The sequence below is a fragment of the Coturnix japonica genome, chromosome 3 (genome assembly GCF_054131305.1).
Source record: "Coturnix japonica strain WE chromosome 3, WE-NBRP24, whole genome shotgun sequence".
Classification (NCBI taxonomy): Eukaryota; Metazoa; Chordata; class Aves; order Galliformes; family Phasianidae; genus Coturnix; species Coturnix japonica.
In genome coordinates, this window is record NC_140665.1 from 82089976 (window position 1) to 82110603 (window position 20628).

Sequence of the window (20628 nt, forward strand, 5' to 3'; positions counted from 1 at the left end):
GTAAGGGTACATACTCAAGGACTCTTTTTGTTACTTCTCATGCGCCTTTCCTTTGCTGCCATCTGCATCTTGGTTTTCTGATGTTGCTTTACTGACTACTAATGAGGTTAAGATGATGTTTGGCAGCTGCATGCAGCCACCTGCTTTATAGATCTTCAGCTTTTTCAACTAAGATGCTGCCTAGCTGAATAGTTTGAGCTCTGCAATTATCCATAGTAATTTTCACTTACTCCAAGTTGGTTTTATTTGACAGCTGCTAAACTACCTCAAAACCAAACTCTTTTGTAGATTCAGTTAAGTACGACTCCTTTCTATCCTTAATTATATTCCAAAGGTGGCTAAAGATATGACTGGGGTCACCTGCAGGAACACACATGAACACATTGCAATGTTCTGCTTCAGATCCATTTCTGACCACCTCAGCTTCAGTCCTGCCCCAGAAATTCATACTGCACTTCACTTCCTGATCAATAACAATGCATTCCCTTCCCCATTCCACCATATTTTTTGTTTGTTTTGCATTTTCTTTATATTTTAAATTGATTACTAGGAATTTCTGAAGGTTTTCCTTGTATAACAAATACCCATGCAGCACAATTTTTCACACATTTGTTTTCCCTCTGGGATTCACTACTAGCTAGAAAACCATTGCTACAGCTTCACCAGGGCTTGTGTTCCTTGTACACTGCCCTTCATTTGTCCTTCTGGAGCTGAAAGCACTTCATCTCATGGCACTCAGCATCACGCTTAGTAATATTCGGGGTAGCATAACGGATCAATTTGTCTCTTGCAACTTGTACCCCAACAACAAATAACAAAAATTAATTGTATTCTGAATTGTATTTACAAAGGTAAAAATATGAGGCAGTCATGCTCTGGGTGGAAGTACTTAATTAATGATTCTTAAAAACTACCCGTTTTTCCCCCTTTTTCCATTTTTAATGTTAAAAAAACGTTATGTTTTCCAGCTTTAATTTCTCATTTTTATCTATGGCAGTTAGGAACTCATTAAACACTTAAGAATAAATGATGGTTGAATGTAAAGCATTTCTCAATACGCAACTATATTTGCTGCAGCAACCTCTGGGCAGCTTATTTAACAAAGTCAGACATGAATTCAGGCTGTGTTAATCATCTTAAAAGGAAACAGCTCTAAAGCTACTTGTGTTATTTTGCTTTCTTCCAAGTTATTTTTCCAAGTTTCACACTCTGCTGCTGGAAGTTACCGGTGTGAACATCAGGTGCATTAATTCTACCTGTGCTTTAGAATTTCACTTCTCTTTAGTGGTATTTTAAAACTTGGTGAAATCAGTAATACAAATTTAACAATCCGAATTCGGGGGGGCTATATTTAAGTGACACATTTTCGTTACACTGACTGATGCTGTATCATCTTATGGCCGCTATGTTACCAAAACAGAACTACCTGGTTTTAGATATGGTAGATAACCCACGTTCCTGCATAGCAAGGAAATGCTCAAAGGCTACACTGCAATCAAGCATCTGAAATACTTAAAATTAAAACAAAATCCTTACAAAATTGAAGCAATAAGTATAACATTCTAAGTTTACAGAACAGTTTCAAAAAGTAAGAAGCTGAAACATTTTAGCTTCGCATTGGTCATTCTCCTGCTTTCTGATCTTTGTGTTTATACCTTTGACTTTCTCTGTGTTCATTCTTCTTTCCTTTGTTTTCTTCTAAATAAAAATTTTATGAGCAGTTTAAAATACCAAAAACCGAAACTACTGAAGCTGCAGAAATGTAAATACACAGATGGTAATTCTACCCACATCCCATTCCTGAAGCTCGGTTCTACTGACAGGCTGAAAGTGAACCATTCCTCCTCACTTTCCCCATGTTCACTTACAGCTGGATTTTTTATTTTTTTTTTCATCTGTTTTACAATGTAGTCTTAAGGTCAGCATAAGAAAAGAAATGAAAACTCAACATGCAATGATGAACAAAGGGTAGAACTGCATTCCACAGTAGCAGCTCACATTTAAGCTAAAACACCTCAGTGCAGTCTAACATTTGACTTTGGAATGCAAATACTTTACATTGAATTTGCTTAAACTAATGTGATTCTTCTCTAACAATCTTGGGCACCCTGCTCTGGGTTGTCCCTGCATGAGCAGGGGTTGGACCAGATGGACTCAGAGGTCTCTGTCCACCTCAGCCATACTATGATTAAAGAACAGGCACTCTCAGTAGCAACCAGTTTCTATTCCATCCTAACCATTCCAGTGGTTAGTATACCAAATTCAAATTTAAAAGATACACATATTAGAGAAAGTACAATCTCACATAAAATAGGGGAGATGTACTCCCAGCACACAACTATTACTTTCAAAATCATGGCTGAACGCTATCTCCAGTCAATAAGTGGTTCCCATCTACGGAAAATGCATGGAAACAGTCAGCAAGCACATTCACATCAGAGTGCCAAAAGAATTCATTTTCACTATGAAGACTCCTTGACATAAGCTTACTCTGAAGACATATCCTATCCACCTTGAAAGCTTTAATCACTTTAAAGCATTTGCAAGTTTTGATGTAGTAAAGACAATAACGATGCAAGCAATTTTAGAAAGAGAATAAGTGGTTTTAACCTACCGCTCGAGATCTGAACCACGTACAATTTCTAGATTGAAGATCTAGTGCTTTTTAAGATTTTCTTGACAGCCAACATGTAGTGCTACCCCACTTCAAGGCTTGGGTTTTAACCACGTAACTCACTGAGGAATAACCCTACCACAAAATACTCAGTGTCTTTGTTCTGGGGAAAATCTTAAAAATACTCATTTAACTGTATTCAAAAACTGGTAAATAGAAGTTCCATACCGTACTGCCAACAATTACATATTGAAGACAGCCATAAGTCACAGCAGACTAGCAATTGCTAGATTTAAGAAACGTTAATAATAATAACACTGAATAGCGTGACAGTAAAACTGTAATAATTAAATCAGTATCCCGTGACATTTGTCTGTATCAAGAATTTCAGCTGTTGTGGTGGTTTTCTCCTGTTTTATATATTTCCACAATAAATAGTAGTATAAAAACTATCAGTAACTCTTGTTTAAATGGTATCCTCAAAACTTAAAGCACTACCAACACTAACTGAGGTTAGGGCAAAATTCTTCAGCCGCAGAGAAAACATTTTTTACAGCCAGGAATGATCTAAAGCTTCTCTAATACTAAATCATCAGAAGAGGGAGTATGGTTTGCCCAGGCATGGCTTGGCTAATTAATTTCTGTATCTATAAAGACTCTCTGATCCACTAAAACACCCAGCTCATCAGCAAACACTACTCTCATTTCAATGACTTATTTAGAATTCTAAATTTAATCCAAAACTGGAAAATAAGGTTTTTTTTGGTTTTTTTTTTAATTTTTTAATTAAGAAAAAAAATCTATAAAGAAGTACAATTCTGAAGTTACCTGTCTTCTATTCATTTATATATGTTTTTTTGATCTTATTTGAAAGAACAGGAAGTAATTGGAACAAACAAAGGCAAAAATGAATGTGGATAATTCTATTTCTCCAGACTGTAGAACTATAAGTGTTTGTTCCTTTTGCTATTGTGAAAGCGGTGAATTGGGAAAAAGACTTGGGTAATTTCTTCAAGAATAGATTTTGTAAGGTAATTCTAATTCAAAGCCAATATCTATTCTTCTATTTGAGATATGTAAACAACACATTATAGCACATTCAGCACAGCACAACAGATACATTTATCTGATATATGCTTTCATCTTCCTATTCTTCAAACTGATTACCCATTCTCAGATGTTATTTTACCTGATGAGCACTATACCAAGGACAGAAATGAAATGTGATCTAAACTATAAATTCAAATACTATGCAATAACACATTAGATGCTCAGCTAACCGTATTACTTTTTCAAGAAGCAATTTTTAAGTAAACAAAAAAAAAATCTAATTCCACAAATAAAGAAAAAGCTTAACCTACAGAAAATATGAACTAAATACAAGTCAAATAATTCAGCTCTTGAAATAAACATCAGGATTAATTCTTTCTCCTTCAGGGTATATAACAACTAGGTATGACCTGGAAATCACTTTCTGTGTTACTTCAGGAAGACCGTTTCAGGAGAGACAATCTCAGACAAGGCACAGCCTCAGAAAATCCAGACTAAGACAGCAGGCTTTATCTTGATACATCACACTGAGGAGATTTACATATTCAAATGTTTTCATCACTTTTTTCAATACTGGTTGGACTGCAAAATGACTGCACCAGAAGCAATGCTCACACTACTGACTCATGGGAAGTCTGGCACTCTTTACTCTCTGTATCACAGTCCCAAAGCCTAGCTTTCCTGTTTAGCACCTCCTCCATGCACAGAAAAATACAGTGATTACAGCATTTGTTCCCACCACAGAACAGCCTAATGCTTTATTTCTATGGAAAAACTTTAGCAACTTCCTGGTCTCATGAATCTTAAAGGAAAAAAAAGGAGTACTTATGTTAAGGGTATGAAGAACAGCCCTAGAAACATAAGGCTGAGGACAGCACTGAGAAAGTAAGCTGCATGAGTAAGAACTCAGACACATAAAATAGACAGTAGCTCCTATTTTGGCCCATACAACAGCAGTGAAAAATAAACTTCGTAAACAAGACAGGGTAATAATTTACTTGCTCGAAGACAAGACGTACAAGTACTCTAACAGATTGAAATCCCAAAACTGAAATCAAGTTGGAGCACAGGTGATTTGGAATGAACCCAAAGAAACAGAAGGTACAAACTGAACAGGATGGAAAATGCATCCAAACCAACAGGTTGCTGCTTGGAATTATTCCTGAAACAGCAAAACCCACCTGCTGCCATCTCCAATCAACCTGGGATCAATTAAGACAGTAGCCCAGCTTTCATGATTCAAGGATCTCTTCAGATAAGTTATAAAAGTTGCAGGAGAACAAGGAAGAAGAATCACTGATGTGGTTGCTGATATACTAGAAATCTAAATCTGATGGCCTAAAGCACTTATTTGAAGATAAGCCACCAGTGTTCAGTAATCTATAGTATCTCGTTGAACACAGTATATTCAGGAGCAAAACATATCACAGATGTTTTTGAAGAGAAACACAAAAGACATCAAAATGTAATAACCCCTGGTACTCTAATCAGAAAAAGCCCTCAATGTTATCAGATTATCCTTTTATGGATACTAAAACCATTTTGATCAAATGGAAATGAAACACTCCAAAAAAGTAACAGTTCTAATCCAGATCACTCTGTATGAACTGGAGACAAGGGTCCAATAGACTGCTGTGAGTAAGGGTCCTCCCAACTACAAAATGCAAATCACGATGCTCTGCAGACAATGACAGTGTTAAGCCTCCATCAGACTCAAACAGCTGTATTCATACTTGTTTGTACAAATTGAGGTTAAGACATCAGTTCTACTTTATTTGGGGCACAAAGTAGTTGTGCCGATGTGAAATCCTCTATGTGTAGCCCTAGGTGCCACAGCTTCTCAGGTGAGGACAGTATCAACACTCTGATGAAGGATGTTGATACATATGGAAGGCCTGGTGAGTTTCCAATCAACCTCATTTTTTGAAATGAGAAATTAATTTCAGTAGCCAAACTCTTGAGCATTCAGCCCCTTGAAGTGAGCTTCTTAGTTGGAGAGAAACATCTACAACTGCTCATCTGAACAATGCACCATGATGCATGTTCTCGGTCATTCCTCTACCAAGGAGGGTGAGTGCCTTGGAGTATCTGGTACCACAAAAAACACAGGGCCACATGGAAGTTTCAATAAGAACAAAATCCTTGGCAAGCATGTGAACAGAACTGTGGGTGGTCAGTGCTGAAGATCTCAGTCCCTTGCACACAGAGATGCTCCTTGAGACCTATCGTGAAGATGCCTTTTAAAAAATCTCATCTGTCTCTGTAACAGCAGCTACATAACAAAAGCACACATTGTCATAAAAGCTTGAATTTTACAGCAGAAACCATCCATTCAAGAGGTCTCCTGGGTATAAATGTAGACACATTCTTGAAAAGAAGCACTTCTTATGCTTACAACATATGAAGGAATCTACAGTCCTCAGAAAAAAGCCTAGAAATTGTGCCTTCTCTTCCGCATAACGTAATGAGTTCTTAGCTGGAGATCATATTAACACTTACGATAATCCAATTAACTCTCTTCATACACAGCACAGTTGAGAATGATTCCTTGACCTCCACAGGAATACGTTCAGTCATTAGCAGCCACTTTTAGAAACAACAGAAAGGTTACTAATAAGTAGTTGAGACTAAAAACCTCTCAGTGTAAGAAGGAAGAACATCTTTTCGCACTGTTTTTTGGGATGGGGGAAAAATTCTAGCCCAGAAAGGGTTAAGATCCTGGAAAGCCGGGGATGACTCTTAAGACTAAAGGATGCATGGAGATGAATGCTGGGGAATGCTCTGGGACCACAGCTTGTAATGCCTGAGGCTGCAAGCAACTCTATAGGTGCTGACACGACTTTCTACATGATTCTCTCTGATCACCAGTGATTTCAACTACTTTGCAAGCTGTTTTTCACCAGGTAGATGTGGAATTTTCACATCTCATGGTCACTCATATAAAATTCAAGTTGGATGTCCTGATCATGAGGCCACTCAAGCATCCTCTCAGTTCAGAAAAATGCATTTTTCACTTTGACAAAGTAGGCAGAACTGAAAAAGCATTGCAATATATATGCTGATCTGGTTTTGACAACACAGAAGGGAATTTTTGGCTTTGTGACAACCAGCTAGAACATGGAGAAACAGAAACAAAACTTCACATTTGAAGACAGCAAAAGAATTTCAGAACAAAACAAGAAGCAACTGTGAGAAGCCATGACCCACAGGTCACACACTGTTTGTTAAAAAGGCTGAAAGGTCAAGCTCTGAATCATTCATTCAAACTAGGCATCTGTCAGGTTTTAAGGAGGCTCTCACTGATCTGGAGTTAGGAGAACATACAACAGATTCAGAAGGTACCTACACTTAAAATGAATGTCAGATCTGAGGCCAAGCAACTATATCAGAGATTCTGAAAGATGGATGAACCATTCACCCCTAAATAACCATTCACAGAGGACTGGAGAAGACTCTAAAAAGTCACAGCCTGGACCGAAGAACTATGAACTGTTACTGGCCATGAGTGACCAAGCAAATGAGTAATGAGTATGAGCAGTAATAAGATCAGTACTATATCATGGGAGATTTGAAATCTTCCTCTTCCTCCTGACAATCTCAGCTTATCTGATGTAGAAGATCAATGTCTGAAAACTTAAGATTTGTACTGAGTCCCAATCCTACTTAACCAGAAAATAGACAAATAAAAAAATTCATAACAAGTGAGCTAAGGAACTGTGTTATATATACAGATCCTGCAAATGCTCTGAAGAAATGCCCTCAGCTGAATCCTACCCACGTATAGTAAGGCAGCTAATACAGTAAATCCTTACCAATCTTTCCAATGATTAGCTGGATAAAAATCTCAGAGCAGTGAGAGAAAGGAAAGGAAAAGTGCCAAAGTATCTCTAGATACTGTCAGATATAATAAAAGACAGTTACATGTCTATTTAGGAAGGATTAAAAAAAATAAATTAAAAAAAGGAAGTAAGACATTCCTAGGAAAAAGTATTAGGATTTCTTGAATTTGTAAGGAGTTAATTGTCCTCACCAATAAAAAATATATATAAAATATTCTCTCCTGTAAGAAGAATCAACGAGATTCACTGTCCTTCACTATGTGCAAAAAAGTTCCCATTTCTGCACTGCTCTTGCTATCAATGGCAGGTTTTCAACTTATGGCCACCATTCAAAAATCTGATAAAATCTGTCAAATTTCAGTAGGAATCTCACATATTCTTGCTGTCTCAGGGAAGTCAGCATTACGCATGATTAAAAATGCTTAGAAGTTTATTACACAAAGCAGTGACATCAGCTCACTACACACCCTCCACAAGTATCACCTTCCACGAGTAGATGCAAAATTAAAATATAAATTCTCTAAAAATACTGCCAGATTCATTTGATATCTTTCTTAACCACAATGCAGTAAAATGAAGTAAAACAACATTCTGTATTGCTCTCACTATAGTAAGAAACCAATTCATAGTATTAAATAATAGAAGGTGACGACAACAGCCAGCACATCAGAGGGAGCACTGGAACAAAACAGGATTCTGGCTTAGATCTTTTCTAAGAGATATTTTACATACACATTGGCAATTTACGTGTAGCATTCCTACAGCAGTATGAAATAAAAATAAAAAACAGCACCTCATTAAAGAGAGTTCCAAATTATGTCTTACCTGTGTTACTCCACTGGGAGGAACCTTGTACGACTGCAGCTTCTGCTTCAATAGCTCAGGATCGCTGTGGCGGAATGGGCAACCTGACAGCAAAACAAGCAAGCTCACAAACAAGGCTGTTTACCCAGGAGGCAGCAAGTAACACACTCAAGAGACGAACTAAACTGCTCCTAATTGTCCAACAGCTTACCAATTTACAAGTTAATTGTTCATATGTGCAATTATTTTTTCTTTTTTTTTAATAATAATTGCTCCACTGCATTGTTAGCAGTGTGCCAGAGGCCCAAGAGTTACATGAAATACCCCAATATAAACAGGCCACAGTTGTCACTCACTGACAGGAAAGGAGATTTAGTTAGTACCTTACTTAGAGTGACAGCACTGGCACACTTAATAGCTGTGAAAAACCAGAAAGACACAAGTAGTAAGAGTCAGCTAGTCTTTAAAGCATAGTCCTTGGTAAAAATACTACTTCTGTAAGTTCCAGCACTTTGAATAAAGGTTGCTTTTCTTATGTCCCAGAATTAATCTTGGGAGAAAACTCAAGGAAACGACCTTCAGAACAGGCTGTGCAGGGACAAATGGAATCAGCATCCCAAGGATTTTCAAGAAAAGGGTAAATATGGCACCAAGGGACATATTTTAGTTTAGCAGGCATGGTGGTGAGGGGTTGATGGTTGGACTAGATGGCAGTAGTGGTCTTTCCAACCTTAACAATTCTATGACTGCATTAACTAGCACTAGAGTTACAGCAGTGAGTCTGGTGTGTGCTTTTCTTGCTTAGTCACACAGGGGTAGGAGGTTTTAAAGAAATACAGTAAATGTAGGAACTCATGTTTGATTTAAATCATATCTTGAAATTAAAAACATAACTTAAGAGACTACAGGGGTGAATAACATGACAGACACTGTAGAAATAAATCCTTCAGATAATTTCTCAATGGAAAGCTAATACTTACGGAAATATGACCTTACTCTGAATTAAGAATTTTAAGACCAAAACATATTTTTTGTTTGAGTAAGGAAACCAGTCTCATAAAACTGACTTTGCATATTAGCCCAGTGTAAAAGATAATGCTCAAATACTACGCATGCTACATAATCACCATTTTGACCTCTGTTCAGCGTTACACATCACTGCAAAACAAACTGCTGAAATATTAATTTCTTTATAATACTGAAAAGACATTGTAAACTCAAATCTTGTTGAGTTTCACTTTGCAGTATCTATGTTGTCTGGGCTACATATATGTAAGCCATGACTTCCACTGTGATAAGTTCAACACTGCAGTTCCCAATAGATACGTACATCAATACTTAGGCATTCGTCAATTTACATTTTACTACAATTAGAAATCAATATAGAATATGCGTATACTATCAATATATATATGCATATACTAAATTTCTGAAGACCAAATGAGTTAATATTAATAGAGTGAGTTTGCCATGCAGAAAGTACAGCTTGAAAGGAATGCAACTTCTTGGGTGGGGAAAGAAGGAAAAGAAGGGTGGGGAAGGAAAAAGAACCAAAGTCAAGTACAAAACTGAACTTTACCTGCTGAATGATATCAGTCAAGAAAGACTGATCACAAGAAGAATAACAGAGAATAGCAGTGACTACCCCAATTAGTAGCCAAACTAAATCACTTCCACTTAAGAAAAATAAATAAAAATGTAAGCTCTTCGGTTCTCTTCCTTAGCCAGGGGATTCCAATCTTTTTGAACCTTTTTGTTATAGGGACTCACCATGATAATCCCCTTGACTTGGTGGATTGGACATGATAATCTTCATGCAGCTGTATGGGGTATAGTCAGTTCTCTTTCCTTCTTTCCCATAGTTGTGGCGAATGCTGTATGCATATCCTTTGTCAAACTAAAACAAAAGAATTTATTTTCATATATTATTTCATATATATTTGTTTCATATACTGGGTCAAGTCATTATTTTCTCTACCCTGCAAAAGAAACATTGGATTATAAAGCAAATCTTCCAAACCTAATCAAATTTAGAGAAATGGAATTGCTTACTGTTAGCTTTGATTTTTACACTATAAGGAGCTGTACGTGACTGCATGCATGTTTTATACACACAAAAGAACTAAGAATTAAGATCTTCTAAGCAGATGAAGTAATCACTCACATTAAGTTGATCAAAACTGTGAACTGCGTGATGTTAGTAAAAGGAGAAGACGTGGCATTATTATACCTTTCATAAACGTCCAGAAGTTTTACCAGTGGAAAGCTAAAAATACAGACTTCTTTACTAAGGTTCACATTTTTGTTCTCCTAAAGCATAACACATCTCCTACACTTGGTTTCAGTCCTGAAATTCACTTTTTTTTGTCTAAAATTGAGTATTTTTGCTTGAAGATTGTAAGACTTTAGCAAGTCTCTTATCTAACAATGGAGTGTCAGCTCCCACCAACTGCTCCAATAAAATTAAGATAGAAATTAATATAGGCATAAACAAACATCTTGGCAACTACATACATTGCTGCAGATATATCATTTTAGCCAAGTCCTGTGAATAAGACTCAGTGACAAGATTTAAAGTTCATTTAGATGTGGTCATTCAAGCAGACAACTGGTTATGTCCACTAGTTCCAAATTGCCCCCATTTCTACACATAAAATTAATTGCTTGCTAAATAATTCAGAACATTCAGACAACTGTGAAATACCCTGACCTGCTAAAATTCATTCAAAATAAAACAGAAGTATGCTTTTTGTAATCTAACATTTGAATGGACTTCAAAAAATTAATTACACGTAACTCAAAACTTACAACATAATAAGCAAATACATAAAATGTTTGAATAAACCTCTGAAAATAATCATTGAAACATACACTGCACCTGTCTGTGGACGGATAAAAAAGGAACTTCCTTATCAAGATGCTGTCATAATCAAGTTAATTGTGTTTTTCAGCACAGCCAAGGCAGCATGCAGCCCACAGGGATAATGTATCTAGTAAATGCTATTAAGCAGGGGAAAAAAAAAAATAACAGACTTGTTTGCTTGCAACAGAGATTTGGGTTTACCAACAGCAGTTACTGAGGACAAAGAGGAAGACCATACAGGGACCTTCCTTCAGGAAAGGCAGGTAAAAGAGGTATCCTCCCTCAGTGACACAAACAGCAGCTGTTGGCTGACAGCTGCTGCTGCACGAGCTGCAAAATCTAAATACAGACTTTGCAGCTGTCAGCTGTAGAAAAGCTTAATACAGCAAAAGTCAATAGTTCTGTGCACTACAGCAACAGATAGCATTATAATGGTGAAAATGTGTTATTAGTAACATCTGTGTGAATCCATTAAGCCACATGCGAAGCCCGTGACCATACAGCCCACATAATGTTCCATCCAGAAACTCTGGAACCTTCCCTCCTCCTTCATAAAACAATGGATGAATGCATATTTCATTCACTTAATGAAGGATATGTGTAAGCAAGTCAAAGTAGATAGCTCTTTATAAGGGAAAACTAAATCTTGACTGCTTCAGGCTATATTGCTTAGTTTGCCAAAAAATTAATACAGCCCTCTAACAGTGCAGCATTCTAAAATCCTGAGCTATCCATTTCACATCACTTGTTTTAATGCCCACAGAAACTATTACTACTTAAAATGATTTTTATGCTGAGATGTAATTTTTGCAGTAAATAGAAACAGCTGCAGAGTAACACAACATGGCCTTGGGACAAGTCGGGTATCTTCACACTGCTTTCTTATAGACCCCTTTGGATCTTTTGAAGCCATTTCGAATAAGTTTCACTTTGTTTCACCTAGATGTTCCTTAGGACAAATTTACTGATTTTTATTTTTCCTTTTAGTAAAACTACAACTGAACAGTATTCTGAAAGCTAAAACAGATAAATACAAACAGCTTCTGTATATGAACCTAAAATTCTAAGACGTCAGAAGAGTTTGCATCATCTACATACTTGGGTGAGAATCTCTTAAGTTGCACTGAACAGAGAAGCCTTAAAAGCTTAAAAAGAAGGAATAAGTCTGATTTTACTCTAGCACTATAACTACTTTGTAACAGAAATACTAGCACTAAGGAATGAAGGAAGAAACTGCAAAGAGGCCTTTTTGCTTGCTTGTTTTCCAATAGTGGCCATTTTTCATATCTATATGATATCAATACTATAAGGGTAAGGGGCAACTGCTGGTCATGGCAATCTGTTGAAATTACCATCACCTGCCTAACACAAGTACCGTTCCAGAAATATTTTTTTTTTAATTCAGAAAACACATAAGCAGTATTTTTGTGGCTACCTGGCAGAATTAACACTGTCCAACACCCGCACTGTATTACCCAACCCACATTTTCTACATTGTATTTTGGGAACTGAGCATAAATGCCACAGTGCTCCTCAGCAGTCTCTTTCAAAATGCAGACTCCACACTGCAGAGTATATCACCTCCTACTGTGTGACAGTTTCTATCGAGACAAAAGAAAAAACAAAAAAACAAAAAAATCAGGCGAAAAGCAATTCTACTAATGTATATACATCCACCACAGCCTGCTTTGGCATCAATTGCAAGTTATTGCTAAAGTTGCAATATAACAGCAGTCCTAAAGGAACATCATTATTGAGCAACTACCTACACCAGACCACCTACTGCAGGTAATAGTTTAGAACAGCGATTTTCTGCAACTTTCAACAATATGGCCTCAATAATCTAAACTGTTTTTCCTCTGTTCAGCTCTCAGAGCTTTCCAATATCTTCCCAGAATTTATAACTTGCATCCAAGTATTGGGATGATGAGTAACGGTTTTAATGAGAGATAAATCGTTCAAGAAATAGGTCAGATTTAAGCAATGAGCCATCCAACCAAAAGCCAAGAAGCTGAGGAGAAAACTACTCTATCGATTTTGTCAGTTTAGCACTGACACGTGCAAATCTTAGAACCTATATGATTTTATTTTATTTTAATTTTAAAAGAGTGCAAAAGTTGCCTGATTTTAACTTGCTCCCCGATGACAAAAAAAAATTTAGGACTTATCCTTCCTCTGGTCATAGCTGTACGATGCACATGACATGTGGTCTGAGATACTCTGCATAAGTAGGCATTTCTTTAGATTACTATTGTTCTGGTCAAGAATGTACAGAAATGTTATTTTCAGTAGAGCTTGATCACATAAGCATGAGATCTTTGGGTAGGTTATGACAACGTGCATCATATGGACTACGTGGTCAGTATATTTCTTTGGAGAAGCTTTCTTTGAGCAAGGCAGAGAAAGTTGGGTCATGTGTGCCTCACGATTATCAGTTATATACAACTGAAGACAACTTCAAAGAACAGACAACAATTACAGACAACATTAACAAGGCATTCAAGCCATTGTAGAATAAGTATCATGTCATAACCTAGTTATTTTGCTTATATCACTTGTCATACTAGTATCTGGAAACAGCAGTAAGTCCTCCATAAATTCTGTCACTTGAGAAGTTAGCCAAGTTATCAATTCTGATATTTAGCACGCATACTAAAATAAATAGCTGGCAGATGTTAGATGTGCTGCACACTCACCTTCACACTTTCACAAAACTTTCATGTTTCATCTGAACTACTTTTATATACTCATGTAAGTTATCACACATTTATTTCTTAAAGTACCGAGAGATTTATTTTAAGACTAACAGCTAAGCAAAGTGACCACAGCAATTCATCCGTCTTGTTGGCTGACCACCAGATTAGTTCCAGCTCTGAAAAATTCGAAGTAGTAAGGTGTTAAACCAGTTTGTTAAACAATCACTGGGTAATTCCTTGTACAAAACCGTTGAGGCTGTATGGGTAACATCTTCACATTCATAAATGTGTTACACTAACTTGTGTATCTTCCAAAATAATTGGTTCACTTTTTACCCATTTCCTAGGCAGGAGCTCAAATCAGTACAGCAGCTGCTGCTTGCCCGGCACATCTTTTTCCAATGATTTGGGTTTTTTTTAAGCTCGCTCTTAAAATAAGCTCAAGTTGAGGTTATATTTTCCTAAGCATAGTTTTCATTTAGGAACATAAATAGGTATTTCCCTACCTGCCAACTACAGAAAGGCTCCATTTATGCTAAATTCTCAACTTGTAGCAGAATTTGTACACTTTAAGGCACAGATCAGAGACATCAGCTAAAACTGAGCTGAAAAAATGTAAGAAGTTGTGTGGTGGCAATTACAGACCAATTTACATTAAGTATAAAAACTGTCTTCCCCATCAATTTCAGGTTTTTCCAAATCTGATGAAGCAAGAACTGCTCTGCCCTGGAGGTGGCTCCACCTACCACAAAGAAATCAGAAAAGGTTTGATCAGTTAAATTCCCTGTATAGTATCCACGAGCTCGAGAGAACAGCTGGGAGGGGAGAGGGGAAAAAGAGAAGTTGAAAGGGTTGTCAAATGTGATCAGTGCTTTTCAGTGGTCTCTGTCAATCAGCCTTGTGCTTGTAGCTTTGTTTCCACTGCACTCCTTTAATCTGCCTCCATGGTCAGCAGGTTCCTGGTAAGATTTCCCAGCCATCAGTGAACTGGTAGCCTTCTTCCTAACATGAAAGGGAACGGAAGGAGGGCACCATCTAACAGCCTTGTCCTTCCCCTACCACCTTGAACAGCAATGTTCCTTTGAAAGGTCTGTGATCTCAGAATATCCAGCTCATTTTGATGTTGTTGGGATGCTACTGATGAAGTTCTCAATTTTTCTTTACCCTTCAGTAAAAAATAAGCATCTAGACCAAGAGATGCCATTCAGTTGTGGGAGGGAACCACACACTTCCAGTTTTACAAGCACATCACTGTAATTTCCTGACTCTTCTGTTGCTGTTTCTTTAAAGCATTTCTTGCATTTCAATATTCAGAGGTGTCAGCTGATGTAGTTTGAGTGTTTCTTTCAGCAGAAGGTAAAAAGTAAATTAACAGCATTATTAACTTTATCAGAAGTGGTAGTCAGAGAATAACATTATCCAACACACTTAATGCAGAGAACACAAAGCGTTATCAAAGAGATGTAAGAGTGTTAACAGATTGCAAAGCAGACAAGAATTTGGCATGCAGTACAATAACAAGGACTAAAGAAGTTAAACTGAAGTAGAATAGTAACTGACTTTGTGTGCATCTATAGAAATAAGATTCAGCTCCAGACATCTAAATTCAGACATCTCCTATTATTGTCAATGGAGGTCGATGCAATCAGAGGAGCCTGGGGAGCAATTCAATTTACCCTAACAGAGGCACCAGGAGGCTCATTAAATAAATCATTATCTAGACACTATTGACTGTATTGGCTAGAGCTCTATTGATCACAATGGCAGCCTGGGATCCTAGAATAAAGAATATGTATACGAAGGAGAAATTAGATTCAGTAAGCTTGTATCAGAATTAAGAGAAATCCATAATTGTATGTATACCACTGCAGCAGGTATTACATATTTTAGAAGAAGATGGAAAAATACTAGCCAGGGCCCTCTGAAAAGTTTGCAAAGTAAATTCCTACTGCTCTGTCTATACTCCAAACAACAGAGCCATCATATTTTTTTTTTGTTTTACTTAAGCACAGTCATCTAGTGCATTTAGTCTGGTATAGCTCAGGATCCTTTATACTATATACAGTAACCTGGATGAGTACGTACAATAAAAACTTAGAAAGAAATAGGGAAGAAAACAGGTTAATTTTTCATAGAAATATCAGCACAGAGTCACACTGTTATTTTGTGAAGAATCCTGAAACATAATAGATTCTCTTTCTGAACAGGTGATAAGATACTCAGTAAAATGCAGGACTGGGAACACGGTCTAGATTGCACTCTGACAGAATATTTGTACTAGCCTGTCATAACATTTTAAAGAAGACACGGGGATTCAGGGCAGGGATAGCAGAGGAGAAACTCATCAAGATAAGCTCTGAGGAAAGCCTGCCTCAGCTACTCCACTCAATGAAAATTAGACAGGTCCTCCTACAACAATGTTCAACCACAAGACCAGAAATACATATGGAGGCACAATGTACAGCCATTTGCTCTTGAAGAAGAGTGTTGTCGGTAGTATGGGCTGCACTCTACCTCTGCTATGTTGTTCCCAGTTTCCAAGATACCTACAGAAGACTGGAAAAGAAAGACTGGCTCACTACTGCTAAAGCAGACCTGCCACAGAGCTGAAATATCTGAGAGCACTTAGCAGAGAAGTTGAAGATCTCTGTCTGTGCATCATTTTCAGAGCGGAACATCTCATTTGAATCTTAGAATCATATTATTATTAACATTGGAAAGACCGCTAAGATCATCTAGCCCAACCATAAGCCCACACCTGTGATTGCTCTGGACCATGTTCCTCAGTGCAATCTCTACCTTCTCCCTGAAAACCTCTCCTAAAGAGATTCAGTGATTTGGGTTGGAGAACATGCCTTCACATCACCATCTGATACTATTTTTGTTTTGTGTGTGTGTGTGGAGTCATAACAAAAAAACAAGATGTTTGCAGTTACTGAGATACAGTTAAATCTCTTCTACAGTGATGATGGTGTCAGAACAGAAGGACATCAGGTGCCCAACTGTGTAATGTTCCCTTCCCTCCTCAAAAACAAAGCTGACTAATGAATTCCTTAGATAGATACATAAACTTTATGCCTACTCTGGAAACATGCAGGCTTATCTTTTTTTATGCTGTCATAAAAGAATGAGAAAAACAAGGGATTTCAAGATTCGCTATTTGCTCAAGAATACTACCATCCTCCCTGTAAAAACCTTGCCACAAAAACGCTTCTTCCTTTATTGGCAGTACAGCAAAAGACAAAAATACATTTTAAGATGATGATCAAAGGAAATCAAAGCGTTGAAAAATACAGACATCAGTCCTTACTGTCATAATAAGCATAACTGCTTACATACAATAAAAAGGGTACTTATATCTACAGTGTAGGCCAGTCAAGACTTATTTGAATGCTCTAGATTTCGTGTGACAGCTCCATCTGCATTCACTGACAGAAGGTTTATGTTTTTAGTGCTGAAGGACACGACTGTTTTTCCACCTTTTGTTTTGTTGCTGTTCATTATTCATTAAAGGATGAAGTGACTAAAGAAAAAATGCAAACTGAAAACTAAAGCAGCTATACTGCCAGATTGCTCTGAAGTAACGTACAACTCAATTCTTAGCGCTGGCTACAAGGGTATAAAAATTAATACAACTTCAGGGAAAAAACTCTGGTAACAAAACATAGGAAGGACAAGTCAACAACTGTAATTCATCTAAAACACAATGTTTTTAAATAAAGCTATTTCCTCGCTGGTACAGACCCAACTCTCATGCCTCAAATCCAACTTCAATAAGAAAATTTATCAGAAAGATAATGAAATTTCAACTTCAAATTCACAGCAAATCCAAAGGAATTTGGACTTGATAAAGATCACTAGATGCTGTTCTCCCACGGACAGCAAGGTACATCTGTGCCAGAAAACTTCAGGAAGAGCGATAGGAACACAACACAGAATATACGTTCTCAGCTAAACAGCACAGTGTATGTCAATATAAAATCAGCAAGCAAATGCCTTACTTTCTTCCAAGAGGCAGCAACCTCTCTGGTGTTGAAATATTTAAATCTGATCACAGTAATTTAACCTTTCCAGATCAATGACTTAAATTTCTGAAACCTGAAGTGTTCATGGTATGAGTTAGATTATAAAAAAGATGTCTTTATTCATGAGATTCAATACATTTTATGAGACATGAGGCACAATGCTAAATCAATTCTGAAAGAAAGAATACTTTCTTATTTACATTTAAACCTACATGGTATATCACCAGATTGCACATTTATTACAACATGCTGCTTTTCTGGATGACTGAATACGAAATATAGACACAATTTGCTGCTTGAATATAGACATACGGAATACAACAGTTAGATGCAACAGGAATTACGTGGACCTTTATCAAAAGAAAAGACAGTACATGATTCTGAATCTTAGTTTGGAAGTCAGTGTATAAGACTACAGCAAATCTGAACATTTAAGAATTTAAAAATATTATTTCAAACAATTTTATCAATATTAATTAGCTTCTCTACCAAAACCAGTGCTTTTCTGCTCAAAAAGCACAGGAGCACAACTGGAAGAGACCAGGCATGTCATTCATTGTAGATGTTAACAAAAAGATACAATTGAGCAGACCTGCATCTAAAAAAACATTGACTTCTATATCAGAAACTGGGGTAAACAACCAGAAATGTTATATAACAGGTATTTTTCAACAGATGGCTATAAAGAGAAAGCTGTATCGTTAGGAAGATATCAAGACAGGCTGCTAAAGCACATACTGCCAAAGAACATATTGATACTCAGATACTTCATCACTGAACATAAAGTTGGCAACCAGATAAACAAACCTATTACTTTTCCTAAAATATCACTGATGTACCTACCACCCTGCTGCTGCTGTAACAGCCAATGAAACAGAAACTTCTTCTAACAAGTACAGTCTTCCCATAGCGATATTAAAGTCAGACAAGTGGCTCAAGACTACAAAAGAATTATCAAAAATTAAATGACTTGTCTTCCATTCATTTTTATACACAAAATTCTATGAAGATACTAGAGTAATGAAAGTTATGTCCAAAAATGTGCGTTTACAAGGAACACATTATCATAAAAACTAATCTTTGATGTAGTTTTTGTACAGGAAAGATATTTATTGCTTTTATATTTGTCAGCATAAGGATCTTATCACTAACTTGTACATACACTGGATAGTAAAACAGATTTCAGTGCCTAATACGTAATTACGAAACCAACCCCACCTCCCTTTACGTTAGTTAGTACAATTTAAAAAACAAAAGCAAAACGAAACCAAGCACCGTAATTAACGTCCTGGGAAATCAATTATGATCTTCTCTGCCCCTAAGACATACCACAGACTGAAATCAATCCAAAGCTTCCCCTCCTAATACAAGCCAAATGTCGAAAATTGAAAATCAAAAGTAAGGTAGGTAAGTTTTTAACAGGTTTTTAAAAAATTAGGTTTTACATCTTAATTATATTAAAGTGAATGATCACAGGAAAAACGTCACTAACTTCAGCCTCAGAAACATCAATGAACTTAAGTTTTGAAAGAATGCAATTAAGAAACCTTGTAGCAATTCTAAGTAAGCTTTCATGCTTTCTAATGTATCATCATCAGTTGTGGTCTCATTGAATAGCATCTATGAATCAAAAACATGCTGAAAAATAATGTCTTTTTATACTAGCTCCCTTTCATTTAAGAAACTCTGCTCTAAGATTTGTTACTTATTAATGTTTTATTATTTTAAGTTCTAAGTTTTTGGTTGTTTTTCTTAAAGTATCCATACAAAGTATACTGCCTCATAAAAACTAGGTTAAAACATGGAATGACAAGTAATGAAATGGATTCCTGTCAATATTCAGTTGGCTTAGACAACCTTAGGGTACACCAATGTGCTGATTTGTAATTTAAGGCTTGAGCAAAGACGGTTTCAGAGGGAAATGCACAGAAGCCTGATTGAGTTTAATATGCATCTACATTTGCTACAAGGCATAATTAAAACTACATCTCTCTCTCAATCTACATAATTATATCCCAAAGACACTTTCTCTGTGGTATCTTCAACTTCCCTGTTGAACCGGGAAAGGCCTCAGGTTTAAGAGGTCATCCAGTATTGTTTAAAAATAAAATACATCCTCCAAGAGAAAGAGTTCGAAAATAAAACAAAAGGTTCCTGTTAGGTTTCATTTATTTTAGTGCACAGAATTCCAAATATGTGGTAGGTAAAATAAAATTTTAATGCACCCTCAAAATTGATACTAAAACAAGTCGTTTATTCACTGGAGGGAACACACCCTTTACCAGAGAAATATTCCATCTGCAAATGTAAATGACACCCAGGCTAACCAGTTCAATAAAAAAGCACAACATTATACACTGCTTACTATGTATTAATATTCTTATTTGAACTTTAAAAACCTCCAAACACAGTCAAATCATGTGCATTTTTAACATAAAGTTGTAGGTTAACTACTATTTCAGTGATGATTACATACAACGTGCATTGGCAGAAATGGTGAAAGATTTATTACTTTCATCTTGCCTTGCTGAAATAAGTGGTAACACTTTCTTACTATCATAAAGAAGCCATAGAGGGCTTAAACATCTTCTCCTTTATTCACATCTAATTTCTCATCAACTGACTTCTTATAATGTGAACTGGAGCTATGAAATACTTTTTTTAATTGCTTAATTAACACAGTCAGTATGGAATCTTATCCTTCCTAGGACTTCGAAGAATTTGCAGGAAGTTGTTC

The 20628-nt window shown here is 36.6% G+C and overlaps 1 protein-coding gene across 3 annotated transcripts in view; it reads right to left on the reverse strand.

The window, feature by feature from the left end:
* The window catches only part of PRIM2 (DNA primase subunit 2), a 77928-nt gene that overhangs the window by 9189 nt on the left and 48111 nt on the right, over positions 1-20628 (reverse strand). For all 3 annotated transcript variants that reach the window (XM_015859225.2, XM_085542063.1, XM_085542064.1), the window contains exons 10-11: positions 10078-10204; positions 8329-8411 (exon numbers count right to left, since the gene is read on the reverse strand). In XM_015859225.2, the coding sequence (XP_015714711.2) occupies positions 8329-8411; positions 10078-10204 (210 nt within the window). The remainder of the gene's footprint in view (positions 1-8328; positions 8412-10077; positions 10205-20628) is intronic.